Raw genomic sequence first — 20,089 nt, forward strand, 5'->3', positions numbered from 1 at the left:
CCCAAACTGAGCGTATGTCTCCTCCCTCACTTTAGTCACACTTCCAAATTTCTTTCTCAGTTGTTCTGGGGTAATCCCAAACCTGGTATATATTAGTTGCTTAAACATATCAACATTTTTGGATTGGTCCTCAGTCATTTGGGCATAGATTTCAGGTAATGAACCACTTATTTTGGCTCTAAGTATCTTCATCTTATCTTCATCTTTCACTTGAAAATCTTGACACGCTCTTTCAAATGATATAATAAAAGCCTCAGGGCTATCTTTTTCCTTAAACACAGGAAAACGCTTTAAATCTACCTTCACTTGAGTTTGACTAATGGTGTTATTACTACTATTTTGATTTTCCATAGCTGCTAATTCCAGTTTCCTCATCTCCAGCTGAAATTGCATTCTTTCACTCTCACTTTCCCTCTCCTGCTCAGCTCTCATACTTTCGCTCTCCTGCTCAGCCTTAATTCTTTCGCTCTCACTTTCAGCTTTAATTCTTTCTATTTCTTGTACAGATCTAATCTTTTCTAATTCCAATTTATATTCTTGTTCTAACTTCCACTTTACAAGGTCTTCAGAGAATTTTGGACCTCCTGCCTCAGGCTGAACGTTAGTTACATTTTCTAAACACTGCTGATTAACTGCTCTCCCTGTGCAAAGGTCAGAGGGGGCAGGGTTTCTGTTGAGGCAGGTGATTAGCTGTGGGAGGAGCTTATCAGAGCTAGCAGGGCAGCGGCGCACGCAGTTCAATCCATCTTTCAGATTTAGGGGAGCTAGTTTCAAACGTTTGTTGGGGGAGACCTAGGTGTTTTTTTGTGTGTGTGGGGTATTTGTCCTGTCTTCACACTTTTTAAGACGGAGGACCACTGTAGCCACCCCCAACGACACGTTCTCAAGATGGAGGGTGAGGGAACAGCAGCAGTCCCCTGCAGTTCTTGCGCAATGTTTGCCATCTTGCCAAAGGTTGCAGGCAGCTTTACCTGCAGCAATTGTATGTTGATTGCCCTCTTAAAAGACAAAGTCCAGCAACTGGAGGAACGTGTAGCTACGCTCCAAAGAATTAGAGAGCTGGAGCTCTTCTTGGAAGCAACGGAGCACACCGTCTCCACCAAGGAGGAGACAGGGGACACCCGTGAGAAGGAGGATAGTTCACAAACACAGGTGCCAGATACATGGAGAAACGTGACTCAAAGAAGTAGGAGGCCCAGGGTTCACTCTGATTGTTTTGAAATACAGAATCGCTTTGAAGTCCTCTCCCCTAGCATGGAAGACGAAGAACAGACTCCATTTGAGGATCTCTCCCTCATTACAGTCGATCAGGTATATGAAGACGAGCAGCAAAGTCAGTCCTCAGGGAATGTGCAGGCGACCTTGGAACGGACAGCTCATGGAAGAACCCCGACCAAACCTAAGAGGAGGCGTGTAGTGGTGATAGGGGATTCCCTACTGAGGGGAACAGAAGCAGTGATCTGTGGGCCTGACAAGATGTCTCGGGAGGTGTGCTGTCTCCCCGGGGCTAAGATCCAAGATGTAACTGAATGACTGCAAGGAATCATAAAACCCACTGACAAATACCCCTTCCTCTTGGTTCATGTGGGAACCAATGACACTGCAAGCAATAGCCTCCAGAAGATCAAAAGAGACTACGAGGCTCTGGGCAGGAAATTGAAGCAATTAAATGCACAAATTGTTATCTCATCTGTCCTCCCAGTTGAACGACGTGGCCCAGGGAGAGAGGGGAAAATAGTGGAAGTGAACAGCTGGCTTCGCAAATGGTGTAAACAGGAACGGTTTGGATTCTTAGATCACGGACTGCAGTTTCTTGAAGATGGACTTCTGGCAAGCGATGGGCTGCACCTCACAACGGTTGGGAGGAATGTTTTTGCCAAAAATCTCAGAAACCTCATCAGGAGGGCTTTAAACTGACTAATGTGGGGGAGGGAGACAGTGCTCCTGAAGGTAGGTGTCTATCAATTGATGAAGATGATCATCCAAATGTCATAGACCAAATGGAGCAAACAGCAAGCAGACCTAGTGGTGGGAGGAAAAAATCCTTAAATAGGAGACACGGGGGAATGATTAATGGACTTCAATGTCTGTACACTAATGCGCAAAGCATGGGAAATAAACAAGATGAGCTTGAGCTCTTGGTACAGCAAACTAAATATGGCATAATAGGCATCACTGAAACCTGGTGGGATAAGTCCCACGATTGGAATGTAATAATGGAGGGATACAATCTATTTCAGAGAAACAGACCAGACAAGAAAGGAGGAGGAGTGGCGTTATATGTCAGGGATGTGTATACCTGTGAAGAGATCCAAGATTTAGAACCTCAAAGCCAAAGTGAGAGCATTTGGGTCAAAATTAAGGGAGAGAAGAATAACAGAGACCTCATTGTGGGAGTTTACTATAGATCCCCAAGCCAAACGGAGGACATAGATGATGCCTTCCTGGAACAGATGGCCAAGCAAGCAAAAGGAAGGGAGATAGTAGTAATGGGGGACTTCAATTACCCGGATATTTGTTGGATGTCAAACTCAGCCAAGAGCATAAGGTCAAACAGATTCCTCACTGGCCTTGCAGACAACTTCATTGTCCAGAAAGTGGGAGAAGCAACAAGAGGAACAGCCATTTTAGATCTGGTCCTAACCAATGTTGATGACCTGGTTAGTGGGGTAGAAGTGGAAGGATCATTAGGCGCGAGTGATCATGCTCTTCTGAAGTTTACTATACAGCGGAAAGGAGCAGCCAAGCATACTAGGACTCAATTTCTTGACTTTAAGAAAGCCGACTTCATAAAACTTAGGGAAGTGCTGGGTGAGATCCCATGGACAGTAATACTAAAAGGAAAGGGAGTTCATGATGGCTGGGAGTTTGTTAAGAGGGAGATAGTAAAAGCACAACTTCAGGCAATACCAATGAGACGGAAACATGGAAGGTGCCTAAAGAAGCCAGGGTGGCTATCTAAAGAACTTTTAACTGAGTTAAGATTAAAAAAGGATGTGTAGAAAAAATGGAAAAGGGGGGAAACCACCAAAGAGGAATTCAAACAAATAGCCAGCACGTGTAGACACAAAGTCAGAAAAGCTAAAGCACAGAATGAATTCAGGCTTGCTAGAGAGGTTAAAAGCAACAAAAAAGGCTTTTATGGGTATGTTCGTAGCAAAAGGAAGAACAAAGAAACAGTGGGGTCACTCAGAGGAGAAGATGGTGAAATGCAAACAGGGGACACAGAAAGGGCTGAACTCCTCAATGCCTTCTTTGCCTCAGTCTTCTCCGATAAGGAAAACAATGCCCGACCTGAAGAATTTGGAGCAAAAGATTCAGCAGAGGAAACACAGCCCAGAATAACTAAGGAGGTAGTACAAGAATACTTGGCTAGTTTAGATGTAATCAAGTCTCCAGGGCCAGATGAACTGCATCCAAGAGTATTAAAAGAACTAGCAGATGTGATCTCAGAACCACTGGCAGTCATCTTTGAGAATTCCTGGAGAACAGGCGAAGTCCCGGCAGACTGGAGGAGGGTAAATGTTGTCCCTATTTTCAAAAAGGGGAAAAGAGAGGACCCAAATAATTATCGCCCAGTCAGTCTGACATGAATACCAGGGAAGATTCTGGAGCAGATCATTAAGCGAACAGTCTGTGAGCACCTAGAAAGGAATGCTGTGATCACCAATAGTCAGCATGGATTTCTGAAAAATAAGTCATGTCAGACTAACCTGATCTCGTTTTTCGACAGAATTACAAGCCTGGTAGATGAAGGGAACACAGTGGATGTAGTGTACCTTGATTTCAGCAAGGCATTTGACAAAGTGCCCCATGATATTCTTGTAAAGAAGCTGGTAAAATGCAGTCTTGACTATGCTACCACTCAGTGGATTTGTAACTGGCTGACTGACCGAACCCAAAGGGTGCTCATCAATGGTTCCTCTTCATCCTGGAGAAGAGTGACTAGTGGGGTGCCACAGGGTTCTGTCTTGGGCCCGGTCTTATTCAACATCTTTATCAACGACTTGGATGATGGACTCAAGGGCATCCTGATCAAATTTGCAGATGACACCAAACTGGGAGGGGTGGCTAACACCCCAGAGGACAGGATCACACTTCAAAACGACCTTGACAGATTAGAGAACTGGGCCAAAACAAACAAGATGAATTTTAACAGGGAGAAATGTAAAGTATTGCACTTGGGCAAAAAAAATGAGAGGCACAAATACAAGATGGGTGACACCTGGCTTGAGAGCAGTACATGTGAAAAGGATCTAGGAGTCTTGGTTGACCACAAACTTGACATGAGCCAACAGTGTGACGCGGCAGCTAAAAAAGCCAATGCAATTCTGGGCTGCATCAATAGGAGTATAGCATCTAGATCAAGGGAAGTAATAGTGCCACTGTATTCTGCTCTGGTCAGACCTCACCTGGAGTACTGTGTCCAGTTCTGGGCACCACAGTTCAAGAAGGACACTGACAAACTGGAACGTGTCCAGAGGAGGGCAACCAAAATGGTCAAAGGCCTGGAAACGATGCCTTATGAGGCACGGCTAAGGGAGCTGGGCATGTTTAGCCTGGAGAAGAGGAGGTTAAGGGGTGATATGATAGCCATGTTCAAATATATAAAAGGATGTCACATAGAGGAGGGAGAAAGGTTGTTTTCTGCTGCTCCAGAGAAGCGGACACGGAGCAATGGATCCAAACTACAAGAAAGAAGATTCCATCTAAATATTAGGAAGAACTTCCTGACAGTAAGAGCTGTTCGACAGTGGAATTTGCTGCCAAGGAGTGTGGTGGAGTCTCCTTCTTTGGAGGTCTTTAAGCAGAGGCTTGACAACCATATGTCAGGAGTGCTCTGATGGTGTTTCCTGCTTGGCAGGGGGTTGGACTCGATGGCCCTTGTGGTCTCTTCCAACTCTATGATTCTATGCTCTCCCCTCTGAGGATTTCCATTCTCCTCTCCTTCAGAACTTTCATAAGTTGTTTCCCTCACAGGGTTTCTTATCTTTTTGGGCGGAATAATGTGTGAGTGAGAATTGCCAGTAAATTAACAAAATAAGAGAAATTTCTTCTCAATACCGTTCCCTCTGGCTAGGCTTCTCTCAAGACTCTGGTCCCAAAGTTCTGCTATGGGTTTTCTCTCTAACCCTTCAAGCTTACTTCCTCTGATCACGAGCCTAAACCCTCTGCCAGAACAGATTTTGAGCTCCCTTTTTCCTTGTTATTTTGGCTTTGCGGCTTACCTTGGGTATTTTACAACTACACACTCAGGCTAGGTAATCACTTCACAGATTTACCCTCCCCCCTCCAGGAATATTGTTTTCCCCAACACAGGCGTATCTATCTGATCCCGCCTCAAACATATTGATTTGGATCCCACTGCTGCTGTCGCTTTTTTGGTGACTAGGCGCAACAATCTAAATATCCCACCACAGGGTATTGAATGGATCTCACAGGCGTATTGATGTTATCCCACCGCTGCTGACACTTTTGTGGCGTTCACACAGGGTCACCGGATGTTTGACGGTGTATTGATGCCTGTGCCACCACTGGATCGCTTCCCCACTGCAACCAACCCGTTTCTCTCGGGTACACACTGCATCTGGACAGTTGTTAACATTAAACCAAATAAACAATTTTATTTTATAAGCATTAACAAGTTTATGGTTTCAGATAATTTTTCTTGTCAGTTTCTTAACCTTACTTTCATTACCGGCCTATACCTTCCTAATACCTTCTAACTGATTATCCCAGCTGTTTAACTGACTCCTCTTAACAGATTCTCTCACTCTCTTGCATCAAACTAGTCCAACCCAGAAGACCTTCGGGTTGGCGCTTCTGGTAATGGCGGATTTCCTCCGTCTCGGAGGAATCCGCTCCTTGGAAACTAGGGTCTGACCGCCACAGCGAGGCGGAGACCCGCTAGAAACCACGGGCGGAAGAAGCCCGTGGACTTGGGATTCGGCAGGTACCTTTTGCGCCTCCCCTACTCGCAGGGAGCAACGTGGGGTGAGCGGCGCGGTACATCGAATCAACCGCTACTTTCAAGGAGTGAAACCGCATTGCTGTTGCCAGAAAGTGCCGACTTTTCCTGTGGACATTTGGACTCTTAAGTAAATATTCGTAAGTAAACTGAAAATTGGACTACCAAACATTTAAATTTGGCATTTGAACGTAAAGGTCTAAACAGGAAGTCCGCCTTCCATTTTGTAAAAAGATCAAAGCAAAGACGTCGCAAGCTAAAGCCTGGGAAAAGTACTCTGTAAAGTACTAAACTTTCACCATTTAAGATATTGAATACCCCCTTGGAAGCAGGGGAAGAGGGGGGAACCTTTTGTGGACGATTTAAACCTGCAGGAGAGTGAGGGAGACGAGTTAATTTACCACTGTCTCGAGCCTGGGATCGGGCTGTCAAAAAGCTTTACGATCTGAAAAAAACTAATAACGGGGAATGGAATACATCCTGATGGACGGTTGAATAGAGATATATACTTTTTTGCATTGTTCTTTTGGTATTTAAAAAGAAGAAAAGCTGAATAGTAATTTTGTTACTGGATTTTTGACTTGGAATAACAAAAAATAGAAACTGTTGCCCATAGAGGGAGCTTCCGAAACTGTTGCAACTGTTATAACTGCGAAGTGGAATTTTCCACTAAGAAACAAAGGCTGAGAAATAAGCAACCTTGGAAAGTCTTTGGATAAGAATGGAAAAACAAGAAGCTCTAGTGAATGTGCTTGACAAAATAAATGCTCTGTTGGAACAATTACATGAAAAGACGGACTTGACGATAAAGAAATTGGACACCTGGGGACAAAGTGTATCTGACTTGGATCAAAGTGTATCTGAATTGGAACAAAAAGTGAGTATTTTTACAGGAAATGCTCGGGATGTGATTCAGGAACCAACTTTGAAACGGCAAGTTTTGGAGAAGAAGATGGAACAAATTGTTTCTGCTCCTCAAGAAGAAATTCAAGTGGAGGCCCTGGCCCCACAGAATCAAATTGATGGACATAAGTTGAATTCTGAGGTGATGGAGTTTGAGAGCCAGAATTGGAGAGACAGTGCCCCACTTGGACTGAAGAAGGCAAGATGGGTAGATTTTCTGTTGGAGGGAGGCACTATGGGAAAGACTGGAAAAGTGGAGTTCTTTAACCTCAAAGGGCATGTGGAGTATGCCTTGGAACATCTCTTGGACTACAACTTTGAATATGGAGCATGGGCAAACTTGCTGAGATGGAATAAAGGAGCTGCTGAAAAGGAAGCCCTTTGGGACTTAATCTTTGGCACTAAAAGAAACTTGCAGACAGGAGAGGGAGAAGAGTTAAGCGCCTCGGACACAAGAGCACCAGGTTGATGAACTATATTGAACTGATAGAAAAGACTGACAAAATCCAACACCAGGGAGAAGAGACAGTGGAAGAAGATTGGAAATTTTTAAAACATTATTTAGTATAATATTGTATAATTAAGGAATGTTGGGAGATGGTGGAATGAATTTATATGACTTTAGTTGAAATATGATAAGGACTTAAGATTTTAGGATTTAAGGGTTTAAGATTTAAGGTTCTTTTTTTCCTCTTTATTAGATTGAAGTATAGATAATTTTTAAGATTTTGATGGGAAGATAAGGTTAAAATGGATTAAGATAATTAAATGATAGTAAGCAGTGAAAGATGGAAAGAATTTGCTGACTTAATTATTAACTGGAATACAAAAAAGGGAGGTGGGAGGAGGTCAAGGAAATAAGTCATTGAAGGATAGAATTGTGAAAAATGGAAGGGTTCTTAATTTTTTTTTCCTAGTGAGGTGGAGGTGTTGTTTTATGTACTTTTTAATTTCTCTCTATTTTTATTTTTCTCTTTTTTATTGTACTTTTTCTTCTCTTTCTTCTGTTATTATTAAATTTTTAATAAATATCATTTAAAAAACAAAAAAAACTAGCCCAACCCACAGACTTATCCTCCCTCTCCCTTCTCTAACTCCAGACTCACTTCATAACAACTCTAACTCCTCCCCTTGGGTTCCTATTGGTTAATCATTTTACACTTAGTTAACCCTTTCCTTATGACCCAGTATGATGTCATACACCTAGGAGGGCAAACGCCACAGGCCTCCTTAAATATTTTATGGGGGGGAGACGCCTAGGTGTTTAAACATTGGCATATATTCCTACACCCACAGGTCTCAGGATGGTTACAACAAAAACAAAAACAAAAAACACCACATGTTCAAAAGGCATTAGATGTCAATCAGCCAAACACCAGGAAATAAAGGTGCAGATTTCTTAGCTCCTAAAGCTGTAAAATGGTTTTCCCGACCTTTGTATGGATTATTTTATGGGAAGTGAGTTTGGAGCTTTGACTGAAGCTCTTTCCACATTCCACACACTGATAGGGTTTCTCCGCTGTATGACTCCTTTGATGGGAAGTGACACTGGAGCTCTGACTGAAGCTCTTTCCACATTCCACACACTGATAGGGTTTCTCCCCTGTATGAATTCTTTGATGGAAAGTGAGACTATGGCTGTGACTAAAGCTCTTTCCGCATTCCATGCACTAATAGGGTTTCTCCCCTGTATGAATTCTTTGATGGAAAGTGAGACTGTGGTTGCGACTGAAGCTCTTTCCACATTCCACACACTGATAGGGTTTCTCCCCTGTATGAATTCTTTGATGGGACGTGAGATTGTGGCTGTGACTGAAGCTCTTTCCACATTCCATGCACTGAAAGAGTTTCTCCCCTGTATGAATCCTTTGATGGGAAGTGAGACTATGGCTGTGACTAAAGCTCTTTCCGCATTCCATGCACTGATAGGGTTTCTCCCCTGTATGAATTCTTTGATGAGAAGTGAGAGAGGAGCTATCAGTGAAGCTCTTTCCGCATTCCATGCACTGATAGGGTTTCTCCCCTGTATGAATTCTTTGATGAGAAGTGAGAGAGGAGCTCTGACTGAAGCTCTTTCCACATTGCACACACTGATAGGGTTTCTCCCCTGTATGAATCCTTTGATGGGAAGTGAGATGGGAGCTCTGACTGAAGCTCTTTCCACATTCCACACACTGATAGGGTTTCTCCGCTGTATGACTCCTTTGATGGGAAGTGAGACTGAAGCTCCGACTGAAGCTCTTTCCACATTCCACACACTGATAGGGTTTCTCCCCTGTATGAATTCTTTGATGGAAAGTGAGACTGTGGTTGCGACTGAAGCTCTTTCCACATTCCACACACTGATAGGGTTTCTCCCCTGTATGAATTCTTTGATGGGACGTGAGATTGTGGCTGTGACTGAAGCTCTTTCCACATTCCATGCACTGAAAGAGTTTCTCCCCTGTATGAATCCTTTGATGGGAAGTGAGACTATGGCTGTGACTAAAGCTCTTTCCGCATTCCATGCACTGATAGGGTTTCTCCCCTGTATGAATTCTTTGATGAGAAGTGAGAGAGGAGCTACCAGTGTAGCTCTTTCCGCATTCCATGCACTGATAGGGTTTCTCCCCTGTATGAATTCTTTGATGAGAAGTGAGAGAGGAGCTATCAGTGAAGCTCTTTCCGCATTCCATGCACTGATAGGGTTTCTCCCCTGTATGAATTCTTTGATGGGAAGTGAGAGAAGAGCTCTGACGGAAGCTCTTTCCACATTCCATACACTGATAGAGTTTCTTTTCAATGAGATTTTGTTGATGGGAAGTGGAATGGGAGCTCTGACTGCAGCTTTCTCCACACTCCAAATTTTTGTGTGGCTTCTCCTCTCTGGGGATTTTTTCGTTGTCACCTTGGCTCTCAATTTCCAATTCATCACAATCTGCAATGGAGACAAAAAGGGATTAGAGCCTCAGGAACAAATGGAGAAGAACTGAAGGGAGTTGGGTGTGTGTTCATTACCTGTGTTGTTTGTCATTTACCATCATATTTATTATGATATTCTGATGTGTTGTTGAATGTTGCTTTGAGTGATATACAGTAGTGGTCAAAATTGCGGAAGCCTTTTGGAGAAAAATGTATTTCAGAGGCTTGATGGCTCAAAACTCTGCTTCTTTTGGAGTAATATTCTAAAATTATATATCAATGGAAAGATAATTTAATCAAGAATGCAATTCAACAAAGTTTGTTTAATTATCCGTATTCTATTAAACATTATAGCCAAAAAACCAGAAAAAGGAAGAATAACTTGCTTAGGTTGACTTTTGTCAGTGTGTTACGTGATTGCTAACAAGTTGGTTGGTTTTCTGTCTTCTTTCATTTAGTCAGGTTGAAAAACATAATAAAATTAAAGAAATGGCACTAAGGGTTTTTGGTCACCCAGAAAGCGAAGTAAAATAGTACTATTAAGTGAACAAGGCTACAGTTATGAAGAAATTAGAAGTGAGATTGGGGGAAACATAACCAAAGCTGGCCTTTCTATATTTTTGAAGAGGTATATGGAGACTCAGTCACAACAAAATCAGACTGGTTAAGGCAGGAAAATGTGCACAAAGGCAAGTGAAGATCGAAGAATGGAGAGACTGTCCCTACATGGCAGAAGAATATCATCTGGGTGTATACAAGATGACATGGCGAGATGTAATGTGAAGTTGAGTGCAAGGACTGCTCTAAATGTTAGAGTTCTAAGGAAAAAGCCATTGTTATCTCTCAAGCAAAGCTTGAAAGACTAAACCCTTGTTAAGTGGACAGTGGAAGAATGGGACAGTGTTATTTGGAGGGATGAGACCCAAATCTCCTTGCTTGGTGGTGATGGCATGAAATACGTGAGGAGAAGAATCAGAGATTTACATGCTACTTGCATTACACCGACCGTGAAACACACAGATAGTGTGATGATCTGGGGTTGTATGGCAGCAAAAGGTGTGGGCAGAATTTGCCTCATTAATGGAAATGGAAATGCCCCCAAATACATAAAGGAAATACTTTAGCCCAAACTGAAGCCTTCTGCAGGTGATCTTTTCCCTGATACTGAAGCATATATATTTATTTTTCTATTTCAACAAGATTCAGCTCCATGTCATGTTGCTGCTGTGTGCAAACGGTGCTTTCAAGATAATCCTATTCCACTGCCAGAATGTCCTGGAATAGCTCAGATTTTAACCCAATCGGAAATCTATGGGGCCGACTAAAGAGACTTGTTAAAGGCAACCCAGCAATAAAACCCAATTAATAGAGGCAATAATTCAGTCTTGGTTTCACATTCTCACAGCTGCAGAACTAAAAACCTCATGGGAAGGCGTTGTAAGGCCGTAATTAAAGCTAATTAATTAATTAATTAATTAATTTTAATTAATTAACTTTAATTAATTAAAACCCCTTCATGGATCACTGCCTTGCCATGGCGAAGGGGCTTAAATAACTCAGAGAAGCTATGAGCTATGCCGTGTAGGGCCATCCAAGATAGACAGGTCATAGTGGAGAGTTTTGATGAAACGTGATCCACCTGGAGCAGGAACCGGCAAGCCACTCCAGTATCCCTGCCAAGAAAACTCCATGGACAGAAGCCACGGCGGCAGCAAGAGTTTTGATCGCAGCAAAATGGAAGAGTAATGAAATCCCCTCTATTCAAGATTGGATCCAAAAGCTGACAGAATAAGCTGAATTAGATGGTTTATCAGAAAAAATAAAGAATAAATCAAAACAGGAATTTGTTTCTAAATGGGAGGTTTTCAAAGAATATCTGAAAAATAAAGATAGTAGTTTAAATTCTGTTGCAGCATTCGAGGAACTTCAGTAACACAGTGGTGCCCCGCAAGACAAATGCCTCGCAAGACGAAAAAAACCGCAAGACGAAGAGACTCGCGGAACGGATTCTTTTCGTCTTGCGAGGCACCACTGTAGTTGTAAGGTAGATATAAGAAATTAGATTTAATGAGAATAAGTTTAATTATAAAAAAATGTGTAATATGAATTTGAAGTATGGAATAGACGGGAGGTTGGGTCTTTAGTGTTAAGACCAATAGATGTTTTATTGTTTGCTAAGAATATTATGTGTCTATGGTTATTTTTGTAATTTGTGTATAATTTGGTATTTGTGTTTTTTGTTTGTTTGTCTTTCTTGTTGTATAAATAAAAAACTTTAAATAAAAATATTTTTTTTTAAAAAAAAGAGTTTGGGTGTAATCCTTGACGCCCCCCTTTCCATGTAGGCGCAAGTTACAGCAACAGCCAAGGCGACATTTTTCCACCTTCGCCGCATCAAGCAGTTGGTCCCTTACCTTTCCCGCCCCGACCTGGCCACAGTGATCCATGCGACGGTCATCTCCAGTATTGACTACTGTAATTCGCTCTACGCAGGGCTGCCCTTGAAGCTGTCCCAGAAACTCCAGCGGGTACAGAATGCTGCAGCGAGGCTCCTCACGGGGTCTCTGCCATGGGAGCATATTCACCCAGTGCTTTTCAAGCTACACTGGCTCCCGGTGGAGTACAGGGTCAGATTTAAGGTGCTGCTTTTGACCTTTAAAGCCCTTCACGGCCTAGGACCCTTGTACCTACGGGACCGCCTCTCCTGGTATGCCCCATGGAGAGCCTCAAGGTCCATAAATAACAACACCCTAGTGGTCCAAGGCCCTAAGGAAGTTAGATTGGCTTCAACCAGAGCCAGGGCCTTTTCAGCTCTGGCTCCGGCCTGGTGGAACGCTCTGCCTCAGGAGACCAGGGCCCTACAGGATCTGATTTCTTTCCGCAGGGCCTGTAAGCCAGAGTTGTTCCGCCTGGCCTTTGGCTTGGAGCCAATTTGATTCCCTCTCTCCCTCTCTTTCTTTTTTCTTTTCCTTCTCCTCCTGCGATGAGGCTACATTTTAATATTTTAATGTTCCATTATTTTGTATTTTATTGTTGTTGTATTTTATTTTTGTTTTTAAGTTGTAATCATTCATCTTGTTTTTATTATTGCTTGTAAGCCGCTCTGAGCCTGGCCTTGGCTGGGGAGGGTGGGGTATAAATAATAAAATTATTATTATTATTATTATAGTCAACAAAAGAGTGGCAAAAGCTGTACTGGGATGCAATCTCAAAAATGATAGAATGATCTCGATACGAATCCAAGGCAGACCTTTTAACATCACAGTAATCCAAGTTTATGCACCAACCACTGGTGCTGAAGAAACTGAAATTGACCAATTCTATGAAGACTTACAACACCTTATAGAAGTGACACCAAAGAAGGATGTTCTTCTCATTATAGGGGATTGGAATGCCCTATTGAAAGTAGGGAGTCAAGAGATAAAAGGAACAACTGGCAAGTTTGGCCTTAGAGTTCAAAACGAAGCAGGGCAAAGGCTAATAGAGTTCTGCCAAGAGAACAAGCTGGTCATCACAAACACTCTTTTCCAACAACACAAGAGATGACTCTACACATGGACATCACCAGATGGGCAGCATCGAAATCAGATTGATTATATTCTCTGCAGCCAAAGATGGAGAAGCTCTATACAGTCAGCAAAAACAAGACGTGGAGCTGACTGTGGCTCAGATCATCAGCTTCTTATAGCAAAGTTGAAGCTTAAACTGAAGAAAGTAGGAAAAACCACTGGGCTGGTAAGATACAATCTAAGTCAAATCCCTTATGAATACACAGTGGAAGTGAGGAACAGGTTTAAGGATTTAGATTTGGTGGACAGAGTGCCTGAAGAACTATGGATGGAGGCTCGCAACATTATACAGGAGGCAGCAACGAAAACCATCCCAATGAAAAGGAAATGCAAGAAAGCAAAGTGGCTGTCCAATGAGGCCTTAGAAATAGCGGGGGAGAGAAGGCAAGCAAAATGTGAGGGAGATAGTGAAAGATACAGGAAATTGAATGCAGATTTCCAAAAAATAGCAAGGAGAGATAAGAAGGCCTTCTTAAACGAGCAATGCAAAGAAATGGAGGAAAACAATAGAATGGGAAAAACCAGAGATCTGTTCAAGAAAATTGGAGATATGAAAGGAACATTTCATACAAAGATTACTGTAATAAAAGACAAAAGTGGAAAGGACCTAACAGAAGCAGAAGACATCAAGAAGAGGTGGCAAGAATACACAGAGGAACTATACTAGAAAGAAATGGATGCCTCGTATACCCCAGGTAGTGTGGTTGCTGACCTTGAGCCAGACATCCTGGAGAGTGAAGTCAAATGGGCCTTAGAAAGCACTGCTAATAACAAGACCAGTGGAAGTGATGATATTCCAGCTGAACTATTTAACATTTTAAAAGATGATGCTGTTAAGGTGCTACACTCAATATGCCAGCAAATTTGGAAAACTCAGCAGTGGCCAGAGGATTAGAGAAGATCAGTCTACATCCCAATCCCAAAGAAGGGCAGTGCCAAAGAATGCTCCAACTACCGCACAATTGCACTCATTTCACACGCTAGCAAGGTTATGCTTAAAATCCTACAAGGCAGGCTTAAGCAGTATGTGGACCGAGAACTCCCAGAAGTGCAAGCTGGATTTCGAAGGGGCAGAGGAACCAGAGACCAAATTGCAAACATGCGCTGGATTATAGAGAAAGCTAGAGAGTTCCAGAAAGACATCTACTTCTGCTTCATTGACTATGCAAAAGCCTTTGACTGTGTTGACCACAGCAAACTATGGCAAGTTCTTAAAGAAATGGGAGTGCCTGATCACCTCATCTGTCTCCTGAGAAATCTCTATGTCGGACAAGAAGCTACAGTTAGAACTGGATATGGAACAACTGATTGGTTCAAAATTGGGAAAGGAGTACGACAAGGCTGTAGATTGTCTCCCTGCTTATTTAACTTATATGCAGAATTCATCCTGCAAAAGGCTGGGCTGGATGAATCCCAAGCCAGAATTAAGATTGCCGGAAGAAATATCAGATATGCAGATGACACAACCTTGAGGGCAGAAAGTGAGGAGGAATTACAGAACCTTTTAATGAGGGTGAAAGAGGAGAGCGCAAAATATGGTCTGAAGCTCAACATAAAAAAAATGAAGATCATGGCCACTGGGCCCATCACCTCCTGGCAAATAGAAGGGGAAGAAATGGAGGCAGTGAGAGATTTTACTTCCTTGGGCTCCATGATCACTGCAGATGGTGATAGCAGTCACGAAATTTAAAGATGCCTGCTTCTTGGGAGAAAAGCAATGACAAACCTAGACAGCATCTTAAAAAGTAGAGACATCACCTTGATAACAAAGGTCCGTATAGTTAAAGCTATGGTTTTCCCAGTAGTGATGTATGGAAGTGAAAGCTGGACCATAAAGAAGGCTGATCGCTGAAGAATGGATGCTTTTGAATTATGGTGCTGGAGGAGACTCTGGAGAGTCCCATGGACTGCAAGAAGATCAAACCTATCCAATCTTAAGGAAATTAGCCCTGAGTGCTCACTGGAAGGACAGACCCCGAAGCTGAGGCTCCAATACTTTGGCCACCTCATGAGAAGAGAAGACTCCCTGGAAAAGACCCTGATGTTGGGAAAGATGGAGGGCACAAGGAGAAGGGGATGACAGAGGACGAGATGGTTGGACAGTATTCTCGAAGCTATGAGCATGAGTTTTACCAAACTGCGGGAGGCAGTGGAAGACAGGAGTGCCTGGCGTGCTCTGGTCCCTGGGATCACGAAGTCGGACACAACTAAGCGATTAAAAAACAACAACGACATTACTCCACAGAAAAGTGGTGTTATGAGCCATCAAACCTCAGAAATACACTTTCCACAAAAGGTTTCCACAATTTTGGCCACCAGTATAAGTTGCTAATTTTAAGTTAATGTTCTTTTTATATGGGATCAGAATATTATTATTGATGTTTCATGTTCATATATGTGTTGGAAGCCGCCCAGAGTGGCTGGGGCAACCCAGCCAGACGGGCAGGGTAGAAATAAAAATGTCAGCTTTGTTCCGGAGCTGACAGAGGCTGGAATGTATGAAAGCAGGCAAAGAGAGATAAGGAAACTGGAATGTGAGCTGGAATGTGAGCGGGAGGAGGGGCAGCCGAGTGGCAGAGCTTCAGAGAACAGAGAGCAGGCAGCAGATAGCAAAGATCCACAAGATACCAATCTTAGCTCAGAGACAGAAGGGGAGAGGCCAGGAATAGCTAGCCCAAAAACTCGAAGGCGCGAAAAGGTCAGCGAGAGGAGGGGAAAGAGCGGAAGCGAAAGGGTTTTTTCCCCTCTTGGAAGAAGAGGAAGGGGCGGAGTTTAGACTTGGCAACTGCAAACTTGAAGTCAGACACGGAGTGAAAGAGCTCTGGAGTGATTTCAGTGTTTGAGCAATAAACCTGAGATAATTACTGCCAGTGTCTCGCTTCTGTGGGAGAGCCAAGCCATTACAAAAAATTATTATTATTACTACAGTGGTACCTGTTCTGCAAAAAATTAAGTTTGTAAACCGAGGTACCACTGTATCATCCTCATCCTCATCACTGCTACTACTACCTGAGATTCCATAAGCCTAGCTCTTCTCTGGGATGGATTTTGTTTGGCCCAGTCATGGCATCCCCTCCATCTCCAATGTCAGTCCTTGTTATGGCTTGGTCTCTCCCACAAACGTGAGACGACTCTGCCTGTTAATTATTTCAGATTTATTGCTAAAACAACAAACCTGGAGGGAGCTCCTCTACTCATCGTCCTCCCCACAAGATGGAGTTGCCCAGACTGAGCTCCTCCCCCTTCCCCAGCACGGAAGCCCCCACCTTCTCTTCCAGTATCTTTTTGGCAGAGAATGCTTCCTGCATTCCAGCGTCTGACTCACTCCTGTAGCTCTCACACAGCTGTCTGTCACTCTGTCTCTCTTTTTCTTCTCCCCTTTGTTCAGAGCTCAGATGACAGTTCCTCTCCCCCTCCTCTCTGCCTTCCACTGCTAACTCTCCTCTCCCCAGGCCTGCTTCTTCTCTGGCTGGCAGCACCTGAGCTTCGCTGCCAGTCGCCTCTTTGGTCAACCCAAGACTGACAGGAGCAATAACAAAAACCTGAAGCTACTTAGCTTTCCTAACAATTCTGAAGCTGACATTGAAGATGGCCTGGGAAGTTCAGACCAGCCCAATCTGGAGGGATGCGTCCAAGGGAAACGGGGGCATTTGGCAGGCCCCCAGCTGGCTCCAGCCCACCGGCCGGTAACTGGGCAAACTCCAGTCCTCGAAACAGCATCAAACAGCGAGCCGCAGCTTCAGAACTCTTCAGAAGCTGGATCACCCTCTAATCAGCAGAGTAATTAACTCTTTGCGACCGAAGGGTAGCAGGGGAGGAAACCCAGAATTAAATACAAATTACTTACGGATTCCAAAGAAAGAGGGGGATTCTCTGTGTCAGACTTTAAAATCTATTTCGAAGCTGCCGCACTTTGTTGGATTAAAGAATGGATGAAATTAGAAGATACAGATTTACTAGATTTGGAGGGATTTGATAATGTGTTTGGTTGGCAAACACATTGGTTGGCATGCATATTTGTGGTATGATAAAGTAAAAGCCCATAAAGCTCTTAAAAATCATATAATTCGGAAATCGTTGTATAATGTTTGGATAAAATACAAAGACCTTTTAGAAAGAAAGACGCCCTGATGGCTTTCACCAATGGAGGCAAAAGCCCAGAAAAAATTAAACATGGATACCAAATGGTTGAGATATTATGATTTATTAATAGAGGAAGAGGAAGGTTATAAATTAGGACCATTTGAGCAAATTAAAGATAAGCAAAATTGGCTACATTACCACCAGATTAACGAATTGTATAAACTGGATAAGAAAAATGGTTTTGCCTTGGAAAAATCTAAGTTGGAGATGGAGTTGTTAGATACTGAAGGTAAAAACTTATCTAAAATGTACAAGCTTTTGCTGGAGTGGCATACGAAAGATGAACAAGTTAAATCGGTGATGATAGATTGGGCAAGAGATTTAGGACATAACATAATGTTTGAGGACTGGGAAAGATTGTGGAAGGAAGGGGTTAAGTTCACCGCATGTACTTTGTTAAAGGAAAATATTATGAAAATGATGTATAGAATGTATTTGACTCCTGTAAAATTAGCAAAGATGTATCATAATTGTGATAATACATGTTGGAAATGTAAAGAAAAGGAAGGAACATTCTTTCATATGTGGTGGACCTGCTCCAAGGTGAAAGACTTCTGGGAAAAGATTTATAATGAATTGAAAAAAATGTTGAAATATACATTTATAAAGAAACCAGAGGCCTTTCTTCTTGGAACAACAGTTTCGGAATTGCCCAAGAAAGATGTTAATCTGATTTTGTATGCCACAACTGCGGCTCGTATTTTGTTAGCTAAAAAGTGGAAAACTCAAGAATTACCAACAGTAGAAGAATGGCAGATGAAGATGATGGATTTTATGGAGCTAGCCGATCTAACCAGAAGAGTCCGCGACCAGAAGGAGGAGGAACACCACGGAGAATGGAAGAAATTTAATGATTATTTAGCTAAATTTGTTAAGCTAAAATAACTGGAAATTGCATCCAGATACTTAATGGGTTTAGGATTGCATTTATGTTAACTGATAAAATAATATGTTTAATACAAGAAGGAGAAGATTTAAAGATGTTAATGTTTAATTTAAAGGGTATTAAAATTGGGATTTAGAAAACCATTATAAGGATTTGCAATGAACTAAGGGGAAACGAGGAAGTCGTTTTACAAAGTAAATAACTGTTATTTTCAATAAGGTTATGATTTATGTTTGTTGTGTTTTGTTTGTTTTATGTTTTTGTTTGTTGTTGATATTGTAAAAACTAATAAAAAAAATTTTGGGGAAAAAAGAAGGGTGGACAGAGGCATATGTAAAGCATATTTACAAGCAGTATATTCAGCATAGGTCAAGACAAAGAAAAACATGTCTGCTCTCCTTCATGTCTAAGAGCAGGAAGCATGAGGCAAAAGCTATACACAAACGGAAGTTCCCAGGAAGCTGTGCTGGAATGTAAACAGAAATGTGACATACAATAGCTCCACACATCAGTTTAGGTGGAAAGGAACATCAATATCCTAACAAAATCCTGGTAGAAAAATGAATAATTTGAGGAAGATTGTTCAAAGAAAAAACTGTAATTTACTCTTTATTGTGGGGGTGTTAGGTTCCCAGGTGTTAAAGGGGGTGCTGTTGAGCTCTGTGGAAATAGATGAGATTGGTCCCATAGAGGTATTTTTTGAATTTCCAGGCAGATATGACGATCCCACAGGGAGCCTTACCAAGAGAGGCCACGATCCCACGATTCTCCTCCATGACGTCCTTATGCAGAGCTCTCTGCTCAGGATCCAGCAACGCCCACTCCTCGTCCGTGAAACGAACACCAACATCTTCAAAGCACGCAGGACCCTAAAAGAAAAAGGGAAATGTCCTCCTCTGAGACAGAAGAAGAAGAAGAAGAAGAAGAAGAAGAAGAAGAAGAAGAGTTTGGATTTGATATCCCGCCTTTCACTCCCTTTAAGGAGTCTCAAAGCGGCTAACATTCTCCTTTCCCTTCCTCCCCCACAACAAACACTCTGTGGGGTGAGTGGAGCTGAGAGACTTCAAAAAAGTGTGACTGGCCCAAGGTCACCCAGCAGCTGCATGTGGAGGAGCGGAGACGAGAACCCGGTTCCCCAGATTAGGAGTCCACCGCTCTTAACCACTACACCACACTGGCTCTCAGAAATATGCAGCAGAAATATGATCTGCTACACAATGCTCTGTTGTGTTCTTCCTGTTAATTATGGTGTTGTTTCAATAGGATTGCTTTGCTGCACATTATAAATATGGATGCTTATTTTATTCTGTGTTTTAATTATGGGTGTTCATCTTTGTGCAAATAGGTGGTACTCCACACTCTGTTTTTCAGGTCATTCTGCCTACGCAAGCATTCCGGTTTCCCCAATGGAAGGGTCCACTTTCTCCTCTCCTCGTGAGCTCTTCTGGGGAGTTCCCTCCCAATGCCCTATAGTCAAATCCAAGGGGGGCATGGAGGGCGGAGGAATGGGGGGCAGGCTCCTTTTTGCAGCCAATGGGGCTGGTTAGGTGAATCCAGGCCACTATTTGTTCTCATTTGTCCACTGTTTAGAAACCGATTTTAGCATTCAGTGATCAATCTAGACATAAATAAGCCTATTTTGAATGGCCATCTGTCTTCAGTGATCTAGTAGAGATTTCTGCAATGCACGGGAATCCTGGCTCTGAGAGACAAGCAGGG

The 20,089-nt window shown here is 42.7% G+C and overlaps 2 protein-coding genes across 2 annotated transcripts in view; one reads left to right on the top strand and one right to left on the bottom strand.

Annotated features, from left to right (window-relative positions):
- LOC310676834 (tigger transposable element-derived protein 1-like) overlaps positions 1-20,089 on the top strand; it is a gene marked incomplete at its 3' end in the record, with an annotated part of 1,439,559 nt that overhangs the window by 973,992 nt on the left and 445,478 nt on the right. The window lies entirely within an intron of this gene.
- The window catches only part of LOC310675573 (uncharacterized protein), a 44,083-nt gene continuing 29,595 nt past the window's right edge, over positions 5,602-20,089 (bottom strand). Inside the window, exons 5-8 of the mRNA XM_083436448.1 lie at positions 19,113-19,239; positions 8,589-9,788; positions 7,925-8,503; positions 5,602-5,788 (exon numbers count right to left, since the gene is read on the bottom strand). Coding sequence (XP_083292574.1) covers positions 8,316-8,503; positions 8,589-9,788; positions 19,113-19,239 — 1,515 coding nt within the window. The 3' untranslated portion in view covers positions 5,602-5,788; positions 7,925-8,315. The remainder of the gene's footprint in view (positions 5,789-7,924; positions 8,504-8,588; positions 9,789-19,112; positions 19,240-20,089) is intronic.

The sequence above is a fragment of the Podarcis tiliguerta genome (genome assembly GCF_965153285.1).
Source record: "Podarcis tiliguerta genome assembly, chromosome: 4".
NCBI lineage: Eukaryota > Metazoa > Chordata > Lepidosauria > Squamata > Lacertidae > Podarcis > Podarcis tiliguerta.